Source organism: Leptopilina boulardi, unplaced genomic scaffold (genome assembly GCF_019393585.1).
Source record: "Leptopilina boulardi isolate dan_hultmark-lab unplaced genomic scaffold, ZJU_Lbou_2.1 LbouV2_51, whole genome shotgun sequence".
Taxonomy (NCBI): Eukaryota; Metazoa; Arthropoda; class Insecta; order Hymenoptera; family Figitidae; genus Leptopilina; species Leptopilina boulardi.
Window position 1 is genome coordinate 2398464 of NW_026137996.1, and position 24411 is coordinate 2422874.

The following is a 24411-nucleotide window of genomic DNA, read 5'->3' on the forward strand; positions in this document are numbered from 1 at the left end:
CTACTGATTATTGTAAAATTAAATTTTTTTTTAAAAAATAAACAAATCGAAAATTATATGCAACTACATTTTTATCGCATATAAAATCGATCGCTCCAAGTAACTGAACATATAACAGTTTGGACGAAAAGTAAATTGAAATTTAATTGCCAATTAAAATTCAGGAAGGATGCAATGCAAAGGAAACTGACAACTATGCTATCCGTGAATATAACTAACCCTCTAAATTAGCGTAAAATATATCCTTATTCCAGTGATCCGTGTTTGTTAGAGAGATCGCATCCTGGATACTTGATCCATCACACTTAAAACCAACCTGTCAGAAAAAATGCCTTTTTTTTGAAAAAAAAAAAAATTTTTTAATACTAAAAAAAAAACCATCTGCTGAATCACTGCTTTCTTACCACTTTATTATATAATATAATATTTATATACCAGTTGGCAAATATTATCTTTTGGTATAACACGTGCTGGTACATGCTTGAATAATAATAATAATAATTATTATAATAATGATATTAATAATGTAAGAAAAAAAAATAATTAAAAACACACAAGTCTTATATTTTGATATATTATATAAATATAATATATATATATACACACACACCGTAGATGAGATAAAACAAAATTATATAATGCTGCATCCGTTTATATTGTTATATATACGTATATATCTATATCGCCTTTTACGTAAAGTCGCAAAAATATATATAGTTGATAATTTTTTGCTCCCCAATTCTCTTGAATTCGAAAAGAGTAGAATTTTTTTTGTAGACATATAATATATACATATATAAACGGTATTTCGTCGCGTAGAAAATCTTGATAGTATCTTTTTCTATCTATCTCTCTCTCTCTCTTTTTCTATTTTTCTCTCTCTTTCTCTTTCCGCAATTCTCGTGTGGTTCTCAGTTTTTGTTTCAAAACTTTTTTTGAAAATAAATTTTTTTTTTTTATTATATTTACTGTGATTTAATTTTTATATTTTTTATTAATAAATATATTATTATATTTTTTTTTGAAATAAATTTTTTGTCACATTTCTTTTTAAATTTGCCAAAAAAAAAAAGTATTTACAAATTTTGTTTTCTATAGTTTAAAATTTGCTGAAAAAATTTTCAAACTTTTTACCCGGTAGGTTAAAAAAAAGATTATTACTTTAATTATTAATTATTTTTGAAGTATTTCTTTTTCAAATTTTTATTAAATTTCAATATCTAATACATAATTTTATAGTAAAAAAAAGAAAAAAAAAGAAATTGTCGAAAAATAAGATGGTTAAAAAAACAAAACTTCAAAATTAATCTTATCTTTTATTTAATTGAATAACGTAATATTGTTTTTTGGGTATTTTTTTTTTTATTAAAAAAGAATTATTTAAGAAATTTTCTAAACAATTTTTTTTTTGTCAATAATAATTTTTGGATTTTATCTTTCCTGATTCCAAGAGAGAGATGTGCGTCTGTATTTACGATTTTTTTTTTATTTTATTTTAACTGAGAACTTCTTTTTAGAACATATAATTTTTTCTTTAAAATCAATTTTTTTTTGAATTAGAAAAATTTTTCTATTAATCTGCGTATATATACAAGTATGCCGCATGCTGAATCGATTAATTAATGCAAATATAGTAATATCATCGGTGGGCTCGGCAAAATTATTATTTCTCAAAACTTTTTTTTTTTTTCCCCTCATTATAATAATAATTTGAAGAAGAAAAAAAAGAATATCACCGAGCGCATCGATAACATATATATATAATTTAGTGCTTACGTTATAGTCTTATTTCACGTAGGATTGGCATCAAGTAACAACATTTTGCTTGGCCATTTACGACTGAACGTGTTTTATACAGAAAAAAAAAAAATTATTTCTCTCCTCCTTCGTGAAATATTTCAATCTATTTTACATTATTTGATCGTTAACTTTTTATCAAAAATATAAAAATTAAAAATTTTTTAAATTTAATAATTTTATTTTTATATAATTCTTTATTTTTGTTTCCTCTTTCTTCTATATATAAATATATATATATATATATATAAACAGAAAAAAATTAAACTCTTGATGAAAATTTGCCAAGAGAGTAAAAAATTTTTAATTCTGCACGAAGCCTGCAAATTTGCACACAAAAAAAAAAGCTCGCGCTCGATGCAAATATATATTCTTCAAACGTGGATTTCTATTTTTTTACTTTTAAAAAATATATATATATATATTTTTTTTATACGCCGAGCCAAAATGATGCACCGCCAAAAATTATTTTAACTTTTTGCGCTTTCCACCGCGAAGCTTTATTAAACGCTAAATGAAGAAAGTGCTCGATTTCTGTTGCGAACAGAAATTTCATTTAATTGTAATTTATTATATTGGAAATATATAAAAAAAAAATCGAAAATACAAAAAAAATAATAATACGGCAGTGTGTGTAATAATTCGATAAAAATAACGATAATTAGGTAAATAATTATATAGACATTATTTGCAAAAAAAATATTTTTTAATAAATTGTATACAAAATATAAAAATAATATTAATTTAATTAATATTACATAAGAGAAAATGAAATAATATTGAAAATTTAATGAAAAATTTCGCGAAAAAAAAAGAATGCGAGATAGACACATAAATATAGATATAAATGTTGTGAAAAAAAAAAAAATTGATGAAAACGTCAAAGACAGGATATTTTCCTCGGTATTGGCAATTTTTGTAACGAGAAAAAAAAATTATATTTCGGTTATATATATATATATATATAGATATCGTTTATATCAGAAAAATCGTTATATAGTCCATTCTTCCTGTGTTCCTCCCTTGAAAAGCTTGAGATTGATAGTTTCATCCTTTTACCGAAAGCACATATATATATACATATATATATATATATATATAGTAGTCTATATAGCCTTAGATGTATTGATTAATCTTGTGTTTCCGTACCCCACATTTACTGTACATATGTGTATATAATTACGTACAGAATATATGGAGTATACAATACTAAACAAATAAATTCAAAAATAAGGATTCATAAAACTTGACTATGAAAACATTCGTTGAAACATAAAAATTCTCATTTTTTTTTAAACTCTAATCACTTTTTATCACGAGAATCAAATTACTGTTTGAAATTCAGAAAATAATTTACCCAATTTATCCGATATATACACAATAATTAAAAAAGTCATATATCACTATTATTGAATTTTTATTTAAAAAAAAAAACTTAAAAACTAATAATTTTGGAATTTTTTTCATCTAAACTACCGTGAAAAAAATATCTATATAAATATTTTTATTTATGAAAATTTTTAATTTTTAAAAAAATTCTTTACAAATATTTATATTTATTAAATATTAATTATTAAATAATAAATTATTAAAATATTTCACATCTTTTTGTAAAATTCTAAATATTTATTTTTTTTTTAGCCGTTAGTGTAATAGTAAAATTTATTTCAATACCTTCCCTCCCCCAAACCCTCTAAAAAAAAAATCAACTCTGTTGTGAGATTTTGACTTGCTCACGACGCTGCCGTTCTGACGTTGAATCCTCATTTATATTTTTTTAAAAAAAGCGTTCTTCTCGACAGAACTCAAAAAAAAAAGGGGAAAAATTAATTTTTTTTCCCAATTCTGAATTTTTCACAATAAACAATTTTTAATTGGATCGATAAAATAATCGATCTCTATCCTGACCATTTAGAAAAATAAAGCGTTGCAAGCGGTTTTTTTTTTGAAATTAAATCTCACTCAACTTGAAGATAACTTTGGGTTTGCAAGCGGAGAATGGACATTGTCATTTATTTATTTTGAAAAAAAAAATGTTTATTTTTATATAAAAAAAAAAAATTTAATTCAAATTACGTGGGACATTTTTTTTTTCTTCGGCAATGTTGATTCTCAGCGCGAATTCAACGACCGACACAGCAGTGCGTGAGCACCGCGAACAAAAAAGACAGCTTGATGAATGTGCAGACAAATTTTTCGAATGTTGTGCAATTTTTTTTTTTTGTAACACACACTAACATTTTCTTTTTTAACGACTAATTATATTAAAATCTAATTTATATTATTTTTTTTTTAAATAATAATTTGGTTGTGTAAAATAATGTTTTCTATGTAAAAAATTTAATTAAGTAAATATAAATAAATCATTTGGTAAATTAAGTATAATTTTAATTATTTTAATGATATAAAATTCTAATTTTGTAAAATTCAAATTAATGATAAAATTATATAAAATTCAAGTAAAAATTTCTTTTTTAAATGTAAAATTTTTTTATAATTATTTTTACTATGTAAAATTAGTTTTAATATATGAGGAAAAAGTAATCATTGTATAAAGCTTGATTAACTGCTATTAATTATTAATTCTTTGAATTTTTAATTAGTCATTTGTATATATAATACATTGTGTATAGCAAAATAAAAAAAAATAAGCAAAATCCTTTTTTTTTAAAATAAAAATTATGCATAATTTATACGAAAAAAAATATATTTTTTCTATTTTTTGAATTTAATTTCAAAATTAAATTCAAAAAAAATTATCAAATTTTTTGGAAAATTATGTTTAATTTTTCTTCTCCGCTTATATAAAGGAAAAAAAAAACTATAATATTTATATTCAGGAAAAACGAAAAATGGACAAATAGTCGTGTGGCGGCACGTGTAGTATCGTTATAGGCCTAGGTGTAGGTGTGTAGGATTAGGTGTAGGTAGCCTACATACCCCACCCTTTAAAAAAAAAAAAATAATAATAAAACGTGTTTGTAAGTTCACTCACGCACACAATTTTTTTTTTTTCGGGCCGTGGCACACATAGCAAGTACAACACTTTTTATATCGTGTCATACTATGTGTATATGCCACGATGCCTAGTAGTATATTTATTACAAATAAAAAAAAATAGTTAAAATAACCTTTATAAACAAATTTTTTTTTTTCTATGAAATATATCCTATATCTCCTTTAAACTCCATATTGTGACAGGTTTAATTAAATTACTGACGACTACTGACTTTACTGACAAAAATATATATATAAAAAAAAAAGAAAAAAAAGGAAAACAAAAACGAAACAAATTAAATGAAATCAAAAACCCTGTTAAGTATAATGATGCGAGTGTTGTGTTCTGTTCTATCTCGTGGTGTAGGCCATATTCGCCAGTTGTATCCCCGAGATAATTGACCTGATCGGGACGCGAAACAAGTATGGCGGCACTTTGAAGAACGAGCGAGGTCGCAGGTGAGACACAAAAAAAAACTAGTCAACAAAAAAAAAAAAAAAATTCATCCAATCCTTTTTTAAATCCTTCATCAAAGATTTCTCATGTCTCATTTCTTCATTTTATTCTTTCTTTGTTATTGTTTTTTTTTTGCAGCTGTTGACAAATTTTGTTTCTTGTTTTACTGAGTTTCTATTTCTTCAACTGTTAACTTTCTCTCTTTCAACATCTTGTGGTCTCTATTTTCGGTTTTTGTTTATACTAAATTAATTTCTTCTTTTTTCTTCATTCATTTTATTTTCTACTTTTATTTCTTGTCTTCTTTTCATCTTCATAACTTCTCTTCTCTCATCTCTCTAATAATCATCTTTACTTCTATTTCTTCTTTACTGCCTTCTACTTAATTGTCTTCCTTTTTTGATCTTCATTACTTCTTTTTTCTTCTCTTATTACTCTGTTTCGTTCTTTTTTTTCTATTTCTTCTTTACTTGGTTTCTTTCTCTTCATCATGATTATTTCTCTTTCTTCACTTTAACTTAATTAATTATTTATTAATTTAATAATTAATTATTCTTTCTTCATTACTTTGTTTTTTAGTTTTAACTTATTTCTTCTTTTCGTTTTAGTTTCTTTATTTCTATCTTTTCTATACTTTGTTGTCATCTTTCCATCTTCTTCTACTTCTATTAATTTCTTCTCTTTGTTTTTTTCCCTTCTATTTTTTCTGCTGTTTTTATATTTTTTTATTCAATTTATTTACTCATTTTATGTTGTTTTTTTGATTTTTTTTTGTTATTGTTTCTGTTTCTTATTCACTGTAAAAAGAAAAGTATTAATTTAATACCGACTTTAGGTACTAAATTGTTATTTGGTTCTATTTTGATACCTAAAATCGGTACTGTTTTAGTACCTTCTTTTTACAGTGTTGTTTTCGTTTGCTATTTTTTTTTTTTTTGAAACTGTTTCTGTTTCATATTTTTTTTTGTTCTTTCTTCATCGAATTGTTATTTCTTCATTAAATTCTAATTTCTTCATCATTGATTTTTTTTTCTCAAAGTTTCATTTGTTAAATTCTTTTTATTTCCATCTCACATATTCCAATTTGTCTTGAAAACCAAATCCTCTTTGTCTCTCTATTTCTCTCTCTCTTAGTGAACAGTGGTTTGCAACTTAAATTTACTCAGTATTGCAATCACTTGATTCATAAGAAGGAATATTTACTATTAGTCAAGGGAAATTCACTTTTTAATCCTTATATATTTGTGTGTGTGTGTGTGTGTTTCACAAAATAACCATCACCAAATCCTCACCTTTCCACTTTTGTACCTCTCACAAAATCATATCTGAAAAAAAATTCACTGCAAAAAATATCACACCCAGCAACTGGTGTTAGCTTGTCTTTTTTTTTAACACTAATCGCATCTGAGACAAATACCGCTTTAACGTCGAACCTTTCTTCTCTATACTTAACTCTTTTTTTTATATATTAATAAAGAATCATCGCCTAATAATTAATTAAATTTATATAATTAATTAATAGAACTAATTAAAACGAATAAATAAATTTAATTAATATTATTAATTGTACTAATTAATTAATATAATTAATTAATGTGATTAATTATATTAATTAATTAATATAATTAATTAATAATAATATTAATAACAAATTGAAATATTTTAATTGCAAATTAATTTATTCTAATTATTTATTTTATAATATTTTAAAATTGTAAACAATTCTTATTTATATATTTATAATTTTTGATTGAAAAGGCCGTGATTCTTTATTTATTTTGATATATAGTTTTTGAAACTCTTCTTTGCAAGTGACGAATGAGTTTTAACTATTATTATAGTAGTGTTCTTTACATTCTCTACTAAATAAATATATATAGTAAATTATTTATAAATTTTGCTTTTCTTTCCTAAACTTTACTGTAACTTTTCTAGTAAATTTCTATAATTTTAACTATTTTTTTAATAATTAACATTATACCTGATTAAAAAATTGTAAATTTTTCATACTTTCCTAAATTATAAGTGGTTACATAATTTCTTTTTATAATTAGTTACATAACTTCTTTTTACAACTACTTACTTTACTTTTTACATTACAATTTTTATTATTATAATTTGTTTTATTACAACTTTTTACAATTATATGTATATAATTATTATAATTTTTATATGTATATAATTATTATAATTTTTATATTTATAAAATTCTAGTTATAATTTTTATTATCTAAAAATTGTAAAAAAAAAAATTTCTATGTAAGAACTCACTTTATGTCATACAATTCTTATATATCGTGATTTTATTCGTATTTGTTTTCTAAATATATAATATATTTTGTTATATTTGTTGTGTCCCTGTATGTTATATCAAATTATTGTGTCCACACAAAATTATCATTTCTATAAAAAATGTTTACTCAAGTTTTTTTTTTTTTTCTCCATTTTACAATAAAATTATTTTTAATCGATGGAAAACTAAAAGAAAAGAAAATAATTGATTTTATATTTAATAATAATAAAATATATTAAATAATAATAATAGTCTACAAATAATAAATTGGATTAAAACTTTTTTTTGGATAAAAAGAAAAATTTATTTTAAAGAAACGATTGTTCATAAAATAATTTTTTTAAATAAATAAAAATATGTAAAAGTTTTTTTTTTAAAAACCAATTTTTTTTTGAAAGAAGTTAGAAAGGAAAAAAATTTTTTTTTTTGTAATAAGGAAGGTTCACGAGGCAGTGTTTATCTTTGATTGTGTGTCATCAATATCCAGCATGTACCCTGCGTTTTTCCAAATTGAATGCATTTTTTTTCAAACCTACTGTTGTAACCACATCAGTGTAATTTACCTTGATGTTTTTTTTTAGTCAGTACTAATATAATGATCGTTATCGTGTCCATTTTACCTTTTTTTGAAAAATATCTCAAATATATAATACATAGGTGCAAATTTGCACATCAATATAAATATTATTTAGTGCAGGTCTGGAATAAAAATAAAAATAATAATAAGGGTTTTGGAAAGCCGTCTCTCGTTACATTTTCAAAAATATCATTTTTGTTTACAAACAAAATACTTGAAATTGTATTTTTTTTTAACATTTGAATTTTTATTGAATAAAAATAAGAATAAGAAAAAAATTGAAGCAGAAGAAAAATTAAATTTAAAGAAAAATTCTATTTCGAGTATTTTGGAATAAAGAGGAAATTTGTATGCTTCAACGGCTTTCCAATTCTCTTGTTAAAAAAAAATAGGGTGGCTGTTGAACTGCAGAAATAGCAAATGTTATAAAATATTAATCGATCTTTGTTCAAAAAATTAATGATTATTGTTCAATCATTCCTTCGTTGAGCTTTGAATGCGTTATTTTACTTTTGTTTTTTTTTGCAGTTTAACAATCATCTGAAGGATGTTAAAAGGTTGTTGCAGCATCCAGTTTAAAATTCTTTTCCTTTTTGATAAAAAAAATATATTCAAATAGTAAAAAAAAATTTTTTTTTCTCTCTCTTTCTCTCTCTCTCTCTCTCTTTCTCTATGTCTTTTTTCTCTCCATATCGATTACACAGTGTTTTATTTTTTTTTTCAATATTAATTTCTTAAATACGTTTATTCTAAAAATAAAAAAAAATAATTCAAAAGAACTGTCGAAAATAAATAAAATAGTTTTTTTTTGGAGTTTTGAAGGGAATTTCAAATTGACTGCTGCAGTGGCTTTTCAACACCCTTCTTTGTCAATGGTTTGAAGTGACTCAAGTAAAAGAGTGGGGATCTTACAATGTGAGCAACTTCTTAACAAGTTGAATGTCGCTTTGTAAACGATGCGAACATGGGTGCACTTCGAGTCGATCAAATACTTACTCGCGACATAAAACTTACAAATTTTATATATATATATATATATATAACACAACCTCTGCTTCTTTCTCTATAAATTGTATTAACATCAAGATATAAAATTTATATCAGCTTAACCTTTTTTTTGGGTCTTTTAACAAAAACGAAAAAAAAGCTACACTAATGACTAATGACTATATGAAAAATGTTCCTTTCGATTTCTTCGAGTCAACACAATATAATATCAATGTTGAATTAACTATATATATTATTTGGAAAAAAAAATTTTTTATTAAATTTTTATTTTAATTTTTATTTAAAAGAATTTTTATTAAAATCTAAATTAATAACTGAAAAAAATTCAAATAATCGATAACTTGATTAAATAATTTTTGGAAACCAAATAATTGAATTAAATATTTGAAGCAATAATTTCTGTATTTGAATCAAATATACAATTTAATTGACTCAAATACAGTTTATTTAATTTAATTTTATTTAATTTCGAAAATTATTTGTTTCAAGTAAATATTTATTTGTTAATAGTAAAGTAATCGGAGAGAAAATTAAAAGGCATTAAAATAAGCTGCTATTATTTTAACTTATTTTAATCCATTTTGGTATTAAAATAAGCAAAATCGGATTATAACAATAGCAACTTATTTTAATGCCTTTTAATTTTCTGTGCGATTATTTGAATCAAAATAAAATTTTCTTTTTTTTCAGTGTAATAATATAATATTGATAGTTAATTTCTCGTTGATTACTTTTAGACAGATCTTTTGGACAATACATATATTTTGAAAGAATAATCGCGAATCTAACTGATTTTCTCCAAATCGTAAAAATTGAAAAATTAAAAACTGAAAAAATTGATTTTCACAAAAATTATGAAAATAGGTATTTATATTTTTCACTGTGTATTTTATATTTCCTTTTGTAGCAGATTTTCCATAAATATATATATAACCATTTTATATTCTAAGTTTTCTTCCTCTTATTCCAGCGAATAGATATATTTTCTCAAGCGGCACAAAAGTAATTATATAATATATATATGTGTGTGTATACTTTTTTCAGAGAATTGTATCTTTTTTTTTTTTGTTTTTTTTTTCGTTTTTGCGAATGGAAAATGTAAAATCGAGCGTCTCGTGCACAAAATACAAAAAAAAGCAGTTGTTTGCAGGTCTTAATCGTAAATTACATGAGAATATCCAAATGGCGTGAATTTAGTTCGTAATTTTAAATCGTGCGCGCGCTTCCAATTGATTATGCTTTTTTTGCGTCTTCTTTTTTCTATCTTTCTCTCTTTTTTCTCTATTTCTCTCTTTATTTATTTATTTTTTTTTTGGCCTCCAGAGACGAAAGCACCCAATTCACTCGTGGCTATTAAATTCACAAAAATTTTATTAAAAAAAAAAAAAATTTCTTTTTCTTTTTTTTTTTTCCTCTAAATACACAGTCGCAGAAAAATTTTTTGTAGCCTACATATAGAAACAGCATGGAATGAGAAAAATATATTAATTACAGTTTCTTCTTATCTCGGCACTAACACATCTTCCTCCTCATCGTTTCAATAAAAAATAATTTATACTACTATTTAGTATATTAATAATGATAATAAACGACGTAATGTAGAAATTAGTCAAAAATATAGTAGAGTAGGCACACAATATTTATATACCCAGTGGAGGTGAGAAAAAAAAAAAATTGGCACAAAATTTAATTTTTCTTATGATTAATAAATTTGATAAAAAAAATTTTTTTCCCATTGGGTACATAGGTATGCGTATATAGTATATTATATGCTTGAAAATTATCTCTTCGGCGAAATCTACTAAAGGAACAAGCCTGCACTTGAATATAACTTTTTAATCTATATAAATTAATTATATTATTAATCATTTCTTTTATATCTAGCACATTGATTTGTACATACTTAGGTGTTCAAATTTACATTAGTTGGTTAAAACGACTCACTATCATACCCTAATAACAAGTCCTGGTAAGTTCATTGTCTTTGAGCCTGTTTGAGAGAGAACAAAAAAAAAAAAAAAAAAATAGGCTCATTGATCATTTATTTCCTTCTATCATTGTATCCAATTAAACGTTAAATATATCTTTATATACTTATTTGGTATCGTGTCGATCGATACCTTTTTAACATTTGGGGCAAATTTGAAATTTATTCTCTCGGAAAATGTCACAAAAAAATTCTTTAATATATAAAAATAATTTTTTTTGAAAATTATGTTTAAAATAAATAATAATATTTCTTTCTAATTAATAATTACGTTGAAAAAAAAATTTCATTCAAATAATCGGTTACTAAACTGTTATTAAATAAATATTTTTTTATTTCAAATAAATAAACTCTTTTTGAATCAATTATTTTTGTATTTGAAACAAATACCAATTTAATTGACTCAAATAATTATTTAATACAAAATAAATAATTTGCAATAGTCAAGAAACGGATTATTTGATTCAAATCAATTTTTTAGAAAATTTAGAAAATAGAAAGTATATTTAGAAAATAATAAATCAACATTTAATGAAATATTTTTTAATTTATTTAAGATGTAAATAAAATTTCCAGATTTAAATAAATATTTATTTCCTTTTTTTATTTCAATAAAATAATTACCTGATTAAAAAAAATATTTATTGTTATTCATAAAAAGAATTGAGTAATTTCAAGTAAATAAAAATTAATTATGAAAGTAGTAATAATAATAATAATAATAATAATAATAATAATAATAATAATAATAATAATAATAATAATAATAATAAAAAGAATAATAAAAAGAATAAATAAATGAATAATAATAATAATAGTTAAATATTTTCAATAGTTATGATTATTTGCCATTAATTAGAATTTTATTATTAAATAATAATGAAATTTTAAAAATTCAAAACAAAAAACTTTTGAAATAAAAAAAAAAAATTCAAATTTGTCCCCAATGGACTAAAAAAAGGTTCAAATACCTATTTATGAAGATTGCGTGACTCGATTCTATTATCAAAAATAACTGTGAAGACAAAAAAAAAAAAAAAAAAGGTTCGGACAGCGCAATCTTCGAGAAAACTCGGATGAATTTTTGTTACAAGGCAGCAGACTAAACTGGTATCGATTCGATCTTTCGACAATGTGTGTATGATCCTCTTCCCATATGCTTTCTCTCGCTCCTTTTTTTTTATATATATATTACACTGATCCTATTAAAAAAAGTATTTTTTTTTTTTTATTCCAACTAACAATCATATATATATTTATATTTATATGAAATTCCCAATATAAATAATACGTATATATATATCGGGAGAAAATTTTTTTTTAGAATCGCTATATATAGTTTTGATATTTTTCTTTGTATATATATATAATTGTAGATTACAAATACACGTATGTGATTTTTTTTTTATATATAAATACATGAGGTCTGCATAGAATTTTTTTTTACTTATTTTTTGTAATAAAAATAATTATTTAAAAAAAATAATAATAATAGGTATTATTAGAAATTTTATAAAAAAATTTTTATATAATTTTTGGTTAAATATTATTAATAAAATTAAATGTTTTCAAAAAATTATGCAAAATGATAAAAAATTAGAATGAATAAAATTTTTCGGATTATTTCTGTTTGTTTATTTATTTATTTATTTTTTTTGTCTCTAGTTTTATATAAAAATGCAGATCTGATGTTGCACCAAACCCTATAAATATAAATATTGTAGACGCTTGCTTTTTTAACGACAAAAATTACGATTGCTTTTGCAAAAATTTAAAAGATTTTTAGCTAACATTTATTTTGTGTTGCCAGACACATTGTTGTGTGCGGCCACATCACCTACGAGTCTGTCTCGCACTTTCTCAAGGATTTCTTACATGAGGATCGCGAGGACGTCGACGTAGAAGTCGTCTTCTTACATAGGTATGAAAAATCTTTTTTTTTGTTCACAAAAATAATTTATGAATTTTTTTTTCGACTTTTTTTTTCTTCCCTTGTATATATATATAAATTCCTGGAAAATTCCACTTTTTAGTGTGTTTTTAAATATACGATCACTACCGTTTTTTTTTGTCAAGGATTAAAATTCCATATAGATTTTGATATTAATTTGTTTTTTTTTAAATTTATCTTAATAAAATAAATGAATTAAATATATAGTATTATATTAGAATAAGTTGTGAGATTTATAAGAGCATTATAATAGCCACTAAAATTCCAAAAGTGATTCGAATATTCTTGCTCTAGAGAAGAATTATGAAAAAGAAGTTTTGAATCCAAGAGGCTTAACCTTGATCGGTGATTGATCGTATGTTTAAAAATATTCCCTTTACATTTTCTAATATCTATTTTTAGCGTTATATAGCGTGGTAAGTACAAAAGTTTTTGCGAGGCCTCGTTGTGATCGATGCACAACATATTACAACACACAACACGTAATTCCTATATAGGATGAGCAACACAAATTAAACCTGCTGAAAAATCAACAAAAAAAAATGGAATTGTCCGATTTTTCTTTTGAATTTCATTTTAACGAACTCCATTTGTTTTGAATTTATATCAACAATAATAAAAAAAAAAAATAAATAAATATTCATCAGATGAATAAATATTCTCTAAAGTGTACGATTTTAATTTATAGTAGGAGATAAAATTTTATAACTTGTACTACTGACAAAATTACAAAAGAAAATGGTTTAAAATGTCTGACTTAATATTTACTTTGACTACTGATTTTCTAATGTTGTTCATATTTTTGACTAAAACAAATTTAAAGTACTAAGAAAATTACAGCAAATTACAAAATGTGACTAAATATTTACTTGCACTACTGACGAAATTTCAATTTTTTAGAATGTCTGACTAAATATTTATTTGTACTACTGAGAAAATTACAAAAATTAAAAAAAATTCTCACTAAATATTTTACTTTTACTACTTACAAAATAATAAAACATTGAAAAATATTTATTTATACTATTAATAAAATTTTAGAAAATTTTAAAAATCTGACTAAAAGCAATTTATACTATTAATAAAATTACAATAAACGTTTAAAAGCCGATTTAAATATTGACTTGTACTACTGACAAAATTAGTTCAAAAAGTCTGACTTAATATTTACTTTGACTACTTACAAAATTACAAAAAATTGAAAAATAAATAAATAATAAATATGAATAAATATGAAAAATAAAAATAAAATTATAAAAATTTAAAAAGTCTGACTAATTATTGACTTGTACTACTTAGGAAATTGCAATAAAAAAAATAGAAAATTTGTCTAAACATTTACTTGTACTACTGATAAAATTACAAAAAATATATAAAAAATCCAAATAAATTTTTCTTGAACTAAAATGACGAAAAAAAAATTAGAAAGTCTGACTAAACATTTACTTTTACTACTGATTAGCTAATTGAATCATTATTTTTTACTAAACCAAATTTTTGTCTACTTAAAATATTACAGAAAATTATGTCCAACTAAAATCGATTTAAACTACTGATAAAATGACAAAAATCTGACTAAATATTGACTCGTACTACTGAGAAAATTAAGAACCTTTTGAAAATTCGACCTAAATATTTACTAATTTAAAAAAAAAAAAAAACTAAAAATTCTACATCGATGATTTTTTAGTGAATATTTTATATATTGTCATCTGATATTTAAATTTATTATTCTATGATATATATTTCTATATACAAATGGAGATAATTTTTTTTTTTTTCAAACAATTTACATTCTCCGTTACATGCGATAAAGTTACTTTTGAAAAAAGTGAAATAAAAATGGATTGTCGAGGGGAAAATTTTGTTGAAAAAAAATAAGTTTGCTGATCATCCTGTCGTAAGGAAGTGGCCTGTGCTTGCAGGAAAGAACCTGATCTCGAATTGGAGGGTCTTCTCAAGAGGCATTACACGACCGTGGAGTTTTTTCAGGGAACTATGATGAATGCCGTGGACTTGGAACGCGTCAAGGTACCCGCAACCCTAGAAAAACCACGTCTCTCTTAAAAAAAAAAAAAAAAAAAAAAATTCCCACCTAAAAAAAAAATCACGTGATTTCTTTTTTTAAAACCCATTTCAATCCTATATTTAATCCCACGTTCGCGTATTATATCTCATTTCTAGATTTTATATGGGAGAATTATTATCTGGATTTATACGAAATAATCGAATTTTACTAATTGCTCTTACACTTTCTCTCTCTTTCTCCCATTTTCTCTCTCTCTCTCTCTCTCTCTCTCGCCATTCTGGAATCTTGTTTTTTGATTATTATCATCATCATCGACAATATACAACAATATTATACGATAATTATTATACTATACAATTTCTATTTATATAATTTAATAACGTAACCTAATATTATTATACGTATGATATACATGATAACATATATATGATACACAATAATGTTTACTAATAAACTTTCTAAAATTTGAAATTACTTAAAAATAATTTTATATTTTTCTTTATAATTTATTACAAACATTTGACTATTTAAAAAATTAATTAACAAATATAAAATATAAAAGAATATAAATAAATATAAATAAGTATAAATAAATAAAAATAAATATATGATTAGAGATTAGTAATTTAGTATTTATTAGTATAAGAAAAATTAATAAATTCATTATGATGTTTAGTTATTTTTAACTAATTCAAATTTCGGGAGAAAATATGGTACTTTCATATATATATGACAATAATAATAATAGTACAAAATATAAATTCAATACATTAAACATTGAATACACAAAAGCATATTCGATCCGTTAAAATATATTTTTTTTTTGTGGGATTGTTTATGCTCATTTAATTTTCTATAGATTTATTACTTCACGTGAGATGAGGTTGTCTCTTATCGCTATATAATAGGGATGAAATTTTTTATATGATCATTCACGACAATATAAATAAATAATTATATGTATTACATATATATAAATTATTTATATTTCGTCATGAGGGAAACTATTGGAATTTATAAAAAAAATTCCCCTTTTCGATTTAACCAATAAAAATTGAGGCGACGAGAGGCAGCTATTGTAGAAGCAAACGCCTGCGACTGCATGGTATGCTGTATTTGAGCTATGGAGTCGGATCACCGTGCAGTAGATTTTACTTAGTATTATATTTAATTTTTTTTCTCTCTTCTCTGACACTTGACAATTTTTATTTTGTTTTTTTTTTTTTTTTATTCAAATGTATATTTTAAATTAAAATTAGTCACTTTTTGACTAATTCGTTCGTTAAATTAATTAGTTTTCCCTTATTTTTAGTAAAAAAAGAAATAATAATTGGTGGCAAATTACTAATTTATTTATTAAAGTTTACTAATTGAAATAGTAGCCTTACTAAATGAATTAGTAGTTGTAGCTAATTTTTAGTAAAAATAAAAATTCTTTGTAGAAAACTACTATTTTATTTATTAAAGTTTACAAATTGAAATAGTTACTAAATGAATTAGTAATTTTCTACAAACAATTAGTTAATTATTAATTTAAATAGTGGGCCTTACTATTAATTAATTAATAATTAATAACTAGTAGTTCTCTATTAAAAATTAGTCATTGTTTACTAAAAATTAGCCAAAACTACTAATTCATTTAATAAACAAATCGACGCACTTGAATTAGTCAAAAGTAACTAATTCAGATTTAAAGAGTAAACAAATTTTTTCTTTTTTTATTGAAATTCTGCAAAATAATTTAATGTCAAAAAGTCTCAGGGAAGAGATAGAATTAAATTTATATATTTATATATATTAAAAAAAAAAAATTTTATGCTTTTTCCCATTAATGAAATTTATTTTCAACTTTTACAATTGTCATTTATAAATTGTAAATTTTTTTCCAAAAAAAAAAATCTTTTATTTGTAATATTAGAGAGAAAATTTTTAATTAAAAATCAAATGAAAAAAAAAAACTTAACGATTTCATATAGTAAAAAGCATAAAATATAGCATTTATTCATATTTATATATATATATTTACTTTTTAAGCTGTATACTATTTTAAAAATTTTTTTTTATCAGTTCGACAGCTATTTGCTTTATGATTTACACTCGCAATGGCAACTGAGCTGAACCTTTTAGAGGTGAATGTTGTTATATTTTTTAAAGTCAAATTTTATATCATTTTGTCGGATTGGATGAAATAGGAAGCCACCAGACCTCGAACTGGAAGGACTATTCAAACGACACTTCACGACCGTCGAGTTCTTTCAGGGGACCATCATGAACCCCATTGATCTGCAGCGGGTCAAGGTGAGTTCTAAAAAATAAGCCATCAAAAAAAGAAAAAAAAATACGATCCTTTACATTAAAAAAAAAAAAAAAAAATATTAAAATAAAGAAAAAAATTATTTTTTGATTATTGTTTTTATGTTGACTTTTTTTTTGAAACCAATGTTGTGTTTTGTCTCGTTTTCCTCGTCGTCAAAAAAGGCACAATGACAATTTTAATTCTCTTTTTACTTGTCTGTAAAATATTAATTGGTCTTTGTTTGCGATAATTTTTTTTTTTTTTTGCAAAAAAGGTCAAACGAAATTTCTTTTCTTTTGTTTTTAAAAGAAGATTTTGGCTGACTAAATCGAAATGCAAAACAGTATTGTTTGGGTAAAATTTATTTTACTACTGCTATAATAATTAGAATATAAAAATTTTTTACTACCAATTCTAAAATTACAACAATTTACAAAGTAGTGTCTGACTATTACTGTCATTTACTACTACACTCAGAAAAAAAGATATGTTTGAACCAAATGTACCATTTTTTTATATTTATCCAATTTTTTGGTTATGTCAAACAAAATTTGTTTAATTCAAATAAATATTTATATTTGATCTAAATAACTGTTTGTTTTATTTTAATAAATTTGTTAAACAATGAAAAAATTTGATTGAGCTAAATAAATAAATACGATTATAAATCTAAATAAACGTTTGGTTTATGCAACCAAATGTTTGGTTAACTGTATATCAATGCATTTATTTTGTTGATTTAACCAAAATTTGGTTGATTCAAAACCAAATTTTTTTCTGAGTGTAATGCAAAAAAATTCTAAACAATTTCGTCCGACTAAAACTTGATTTTACTAATGACAAAATAAAATTAAATGAATTCTCAAAGAATTTGTCTGACTAAAACTGTCTTTTATCACTGTATAAAAATTTAACAATAAAACACTGTTTCGTCTGACTAAAATCTACTGTTTCTACTAGCATAAAATTTAAAAGAAATTATTATGTCTAACTCAAAGTTTTCTATGATAATTTCAAAAATTTCTATAAGTGTGTCTGACATATAATTTCTTTTACTACTAATAATAAAGAGTTCCGTCTGACTAAAATCTACTGTTTCTACTAGCATAAAATTTACAAGAAATTATTATGTCTAACTCAAAGTTTTCTATGATATTTTTAAAAATTTCTCTAAGTGTGTCTGACATATAATTTCTTTTACTACTAATAATAAAGAGTTCCGTCTGACTAAAATCTACTGTTTCTACTAGCATAAAATTTACAAGAAATTTTTATGTCTAACTCAAAAGTTTTCTATGATAATTTCAAAAATTTCTATAAGTGTGTCTGACATATAATTTCTTTTACTACTAATAATAAAAAGTTTCGTCTGACTAAAATCTACTGTTTCTACTAGCATAAAATTTACAAGAAATTATTATGTCTAACTTAAAGTTTTCTATGATAATTTAAAAAATTTCTATAAGTATGTCTGACATATAATTTCTTTTACTACTAATAATAAAGAGTTTCGTCTGACTAAAATCTACTTTTTCTACTGACATAAAGATTTGTTTCCCCTTACTTTGAAATAACCCATTTTTTATTTTCGTAAAAAAAAAATACCAGTGAATATTTATCTTTAATTTAAAGAATAAAAATTGTCGTGTGATTGTTTTTGTTCAATGAGGATGCATTTATAAAATGTTCTGAAACTTTTTTTTTTTTTTTTTTAAAGCAAGACAATCAAGTAATGTTGTTCCAGGACATGATTGTTGCCTGTGTGTTTAATCCTATGTTCCTATATATAATATTAATAATAATAAAAAAAAAAAAACGAACGTCAATGAAAAATATTCCCCCTCAATATAGTAAATGGATAAATATTATGGTTGAATTTGAAGAATAAAGTATACCCCCCCCCCCCCGTCCAACCCGAATCCGCTTTAGATCCTCAGTTTTTATACATATTATAAATATATACTTTATAAAGAGAATCCCTATAAAAAATTATTATACTCGCTTATATATAATATTCTTCTCGATAAAACCTATATATTTAAATCATGTACGTGAATTATGCATAAGCATTATAAGTACTTTATATATATATATATAAATAGATGTATATAAATTTTGTATTCTGAGAAAAATTCCCTCTTGAGGCTAATTTTCTAACTCGGATATAGACCCATGCCTGCTGCCGACCCAGGAGGGTAAGTGCTCGTGTTTTTGTGAAAGCTTGATGTTAACGACCATTGTAGAGATAGTGATTAGCGTAAAGGTACATAGTTATATATCTCTATATCTTTAGTATTCAGTGTTTACTACCTTTTGCACTATATAAAGGTTGAAACTCTGAATGTAATCAGATGTAAGTTTTTTTTTTTTTTTTTTTTTTTAATCTTTCTCTTTTCTTTTCTCTTTACAATTAGCGGTCCCCTTAGAGACAGATATTTATAATTATATACAAATATTATTTCTTATATATTCTCTTTATTTTAATTAGTAAGAATTTGTTAACTTTTTTTTTTTACTAAAGTTTCGTTTACTAAGTCTAATTAGTAGAAATTTTGAAATTAGTGAAATATTTCTATTTGATTTAGTAATATTTTATTTACAAAAATTTTTCTGTAAAAAAATAATTAAAAATTAGTAGAAATTTTTAGTAAAATACTAATATTTACTAAGAGTATTACTATTTACTAAAACTAAAGTTTCAGTGAAAAATTACTAAAATTAGTAGTAATTTTTAATATTTTTAAAATAAAATATTACTATTAAGTACCTACTATTTTTTTTTTTGACTAAAATTTTTGTGAAAAATGACTCAAAATTAGTATAAATTTTCACCAATTTAAATTAGTAGAAATATTTACTTAGTTAATGAATTCTCATTAATTCAAATTAAGAGAGTAGAAGAGCATGTTAGAGCGAGCTTTTCATGCTAGAGCCAAAGCACGATGGATGTTCCGTTAAAAAAAAAAAAATTCTTATTTGACGTTAATTTTTACATATTTAAAAAAAAAACTGCGAAAGGTCACTGTATGTATTTTTTTATTATAAAAAAAAAAATTGTTACTTCCACTATACTTTTTTATCATCTGCAATGCTTCATATTAATGGTAACCTAATAACCTCAACGTTTTACCATTTTATTCATTTGAATTGCAAATCTACAATTTTATTCATTCAATCCTTAACCTATTTCAAAATGAGAATTGTTTTATTAAATTATTTCATAATTTCAAGTCGAATTATGATATTTATGAATGTATTGTCCTTTACAAAAGAAAAACCTTTGTATTGAAAAAAAGTTTTCATTTTCTCCAGAATTATATATATATATAGTTTTGATTTGATAGTAGAAAACAATTTTTTTTTATAGATATTTTTCAATAAAAATAAATTAAATGAATAAATTGAACAGTGACCTGTCGCTTTATTAATAGACTGTAAAATACCCTATAGAAATAATTAAAAATAGTTTAAAATAAAAGCCCAATCTACACCGTGATTATTATATCAAAAATGTAAGTTAATGAAAATTGCGTATTTATTATAGTATACTATTTCTTAAATATTTTTAATAGCCTTTTTAATATAGTCTTCCTTATATTCGTTTCCTATATATAGTTGATAGTTAATTAGAATAATCAGAAAATTTTCTTATTATACGGTAGAATGTTATTTTTTTTTTGTATATGCTTAGTATAATTAATAAACAGCTTTCTTTTTTTAGCTCTAAAATTTATCATATCAACATATATACCTATATAAATATATATAACATTTTCCAAAAAAAATTTATTGCACTCGGAAAGCATGACACATCACCAACAAATAATTCCAGTACAAATATATATATATTAAAAAAAAAAACCAAGGCGAGAATTTCCCTTTATTTTTATCTACTTTTACTTGTCCAATTTTTTTTTTTTTTATATCCAAATACTCAAGATAATTATTCCCGTCTGTTATTATTATTATTATTTTAAAAATATTTGTCAATTTTTACGGGAATTAGTCTGTGAACTATTACTCCCACCACGTGATCTTTTTCCTGCAAATTTTCTTTTTTTTTTGTTTTTTGATGAATTTCATATTTTATTATTACCATATTATAATTATACTTCATTAAATTTGAATTATTTATTATAATTAAATTTCAAATTTCTTGATAGATATTTGAAATTCTTTCATATTTTTAATAAAATTTTTGTTTTCATCTTGAAATTATTATCATCATTAAAAATAAATGTCCATTTTTTCCCCCCCTTTAATTAGAATTTATTATTAATTTTCAAAAAAAATTCTTTTTTGGAAAAAAAATTTATACAATTTAAAATAACGATTGTTACAATTTTTTAAGGTACACGAAGCTGATGCGTGTTTGGTATTGGCAAATAAATACTGTCAGGATCCAGACGCTGAGGATGCAGCGAACATCATGCGAGTCATCTCCATCAAAAATTATTCAGACGACATCCGTGTTATCATTCAGCTCATGCAGTATCATAATAAGGTATTTATTGCCCATATTTTTAAAAAGAAAATTTTATTATTATAATACAAATTATTTATTTTAAACGCAATCGTAGAAAAAGTGCAATTGTCTAACTAAAAATGTCCTTTATCTACTGCTGATGAATTATTAGAAATATATATTAAAAATTATGTCTGATTATAATGGATTTTGATACTGAGATTATAGAATCGATAAGGATTTAAATTATCTGACTAAAACTTCCCTAACTACTGATAACAAAATTAGAGGAATTCGAAATGATTATGTCTGACTAAAAATTTATTTTACTACTTATTTCAAAAACTGTTGTCTGGGTGAAAGTGTCTGTAACTACTGTTACAAAAATTACAAGAATATATAAAAAAAAAACTCTGACTAAAACTATATATATATTGTACTACTGATTTCAAAATTACAAAAAATTTTAAAACGTATTTTCTGACTAAAACGGTACTTTACTATTGTTACTAAAATTCTGATTAAAGTCCAATATGACCGAATTAAAAAAAAATTACATGAATTCTAAAAATGTTATGTCTGACTAAAATTGTATTTTACTACTGACCCAGGTGGAAAAGTTCCCGGTAGTGACTACCGGTAGTCATTACCGCTCCCGCTACCGGAATATTCACTACCGGTAGTTACTACCGGTAATTTTTCCTAGACTACCGGTAGTCACTACCGGTAATTTTTCCTAGACTACCGGTAGCCACTACCGGTAGTCACTACCGGTAATTTTTCCGGGACTACCGGTAGTCACTACCGGTAATTTTTCCGGGATTACCGGTAGTCACTACCGGTAATTCTTCCGGTACTACCGGTAGTTACTACCGGTAATTTTTCCTAGACTACCGGTAGCTAGTACCGGTAGTCACTACCCGTAATTTTTCCGGGACTACCGGTAATTTTTCCGGGATTACCGGTAGTTACTACCGGTAATTTTTCCTAGACTACCGGTAGTCACTACCGGTAATTTTTCCTAGACTACCGGTAGCCACTACCGGTAGTCACTACCGGTAATTTTTCCGGGACTACCGGTAGTCACTACCGGTAATTTTTCCGGTACTACCGGTAGTCACTACCGGTAATTTTTTTTTACTACCGGTAGTCACTACCGGTAATTTTTCCGGGATTACCGGTAGTCACTACCAGTAATTCTTCCGGTACTACCGGTAATTTTTCCGGTACTACCGGTAGTCACTACCGGTAATTTTTTTTTTATTACCGGTAGTCAGTATCGGTAATTTTTTCCGGGACTACCGGTAGTCACTACCGGTAGTCATTACCGGTAATTTTTCCGGGAATTACAATCAAAATTTGTTTTTCTGAATTTTTTAAAAATATATTTCGATTGTAATTCCCGGAAAAATTACCGGTAATGACTACCGGTAGTCCCGGAAAAAATTACCAATAGTGACTACCGGTAGTAAAAAAAAATAACGGTAGTGACTACCGGTAGTACCGGAAGAATTACCGGTAGTGACTACCGGTAGTCCCGGAAAAATTACCGGTAGTGGCTACCGGTAGTTCCGAAAAAATTACCGGTAGTGACTACCGGTAGTGGCTACCGGTAGTGAATATTCCGGTAGCGGGAGCGGTAATGACTACCGTTAGTCACTATCGGGAACTTTTCCACCTGGGGATGACACTAAAATTGTAGGAATCTTAACCATGTCTGACTAAAACAGTCATAAACTACTGGAATGTAAATTAAATGAATTCTTGAAAATTACATGTCTGACTGAAAACTTACTTATACTACTGGACTATTGTTTGAATATTTCTTTTTTTATATAAATTTCAATAATTGTAATTTTATTTTTTTTTTTATTAATTTTCTTTCCTTTTATTTTTTTTTTTTTTATAATTTTACTATTAATATTTCTAGGCCTATTTATTAAACATTCCATCGTGGGACTGGAAGCAAGGTGACGATGTAATTTGTCTAGCTGAACTGAAGTTGGGTTTCATCGCACAATCCTGTTTAGCGCCAGGATTCAGTACAATGATGGCTAATCTCTTTGCCATGCGTTCCTTTAAGACGGTCAGTACACATCGTCCTTTATTTTCTAATTATTAGAATTTAAAAAAAAAAACATCCGCTCTCTTCTATGCATGTACCGAATAATAACGCGATTTAAAAAATTCTTTTATTTTTTTTTTTTTAATATTTTGAAAAACTGTTCACAGTGACCGCGAGGGTTTTTTTTTTTTTTATTATTATTTTTAGGAAAAATTTATCAATGATGAAATAACAAATATTAAAAAAATTCTACAATAACGAAAAATATATAATTTTTTAAAAAATTTTTTTATTATTATTGTTGCTTTCTCCTTCGTAGGAGAAGTATTATTAATTATTTTTTAATAATGGTTTTTAAATAAAAAATAAATATAACCTTTTTTTTGTAAGTAAAAAATTGGGGAAGAGGAAAAAAAAATTTTTTTTTTTTTTATAATTAACATATATAATAATTGTGGGAAAACTGTTTCACTGTGAATGTCAAGCACG

General features: G+C 24.0%; 1 protein-coding gene across 44 annotated transcripts in view; it reads left to right on the forward strand.

Moving 5' to 3' along the window:
• LOC127289936 (calcium-activated potassium channel slowpoke) overlaps positions 1-24411 on the forward strand; it is a 105434-nt gene that overhangs the window by 41202 nt on the left and 39821 nt on the right. For 22 of the 44 annotated variants that reach the window (XM_051318231.1, XM_051318232.1, XM_051318236.1 and 19 more), the window contains exons 6-10: positions 5162-5253; positions 12927-13037; positions 17289-17394; positions 21744-21896; positions 23788-23943. In XM_051318231.1, coding sequence (XP_051174188.1) covers positions 5162-5253; positions 12927-13037; positions 17289-17394; positions 21744-21896; positions 23788-23943 — 618 coding nt within the window. Of the gene's footprint in view, positions 1-5161; positions 5254-12926; positions 13038-14992; positions 15099-17288; positions 17395-21743; positions 21897-23787; positions 23944-24411 lie in introns of all 44 variants that reach the window. The other 22 variants (XM_051318226.1, XM_051318235.1, XM_051318247.1 and 19 more) reach the window with 3 other exon arrangements.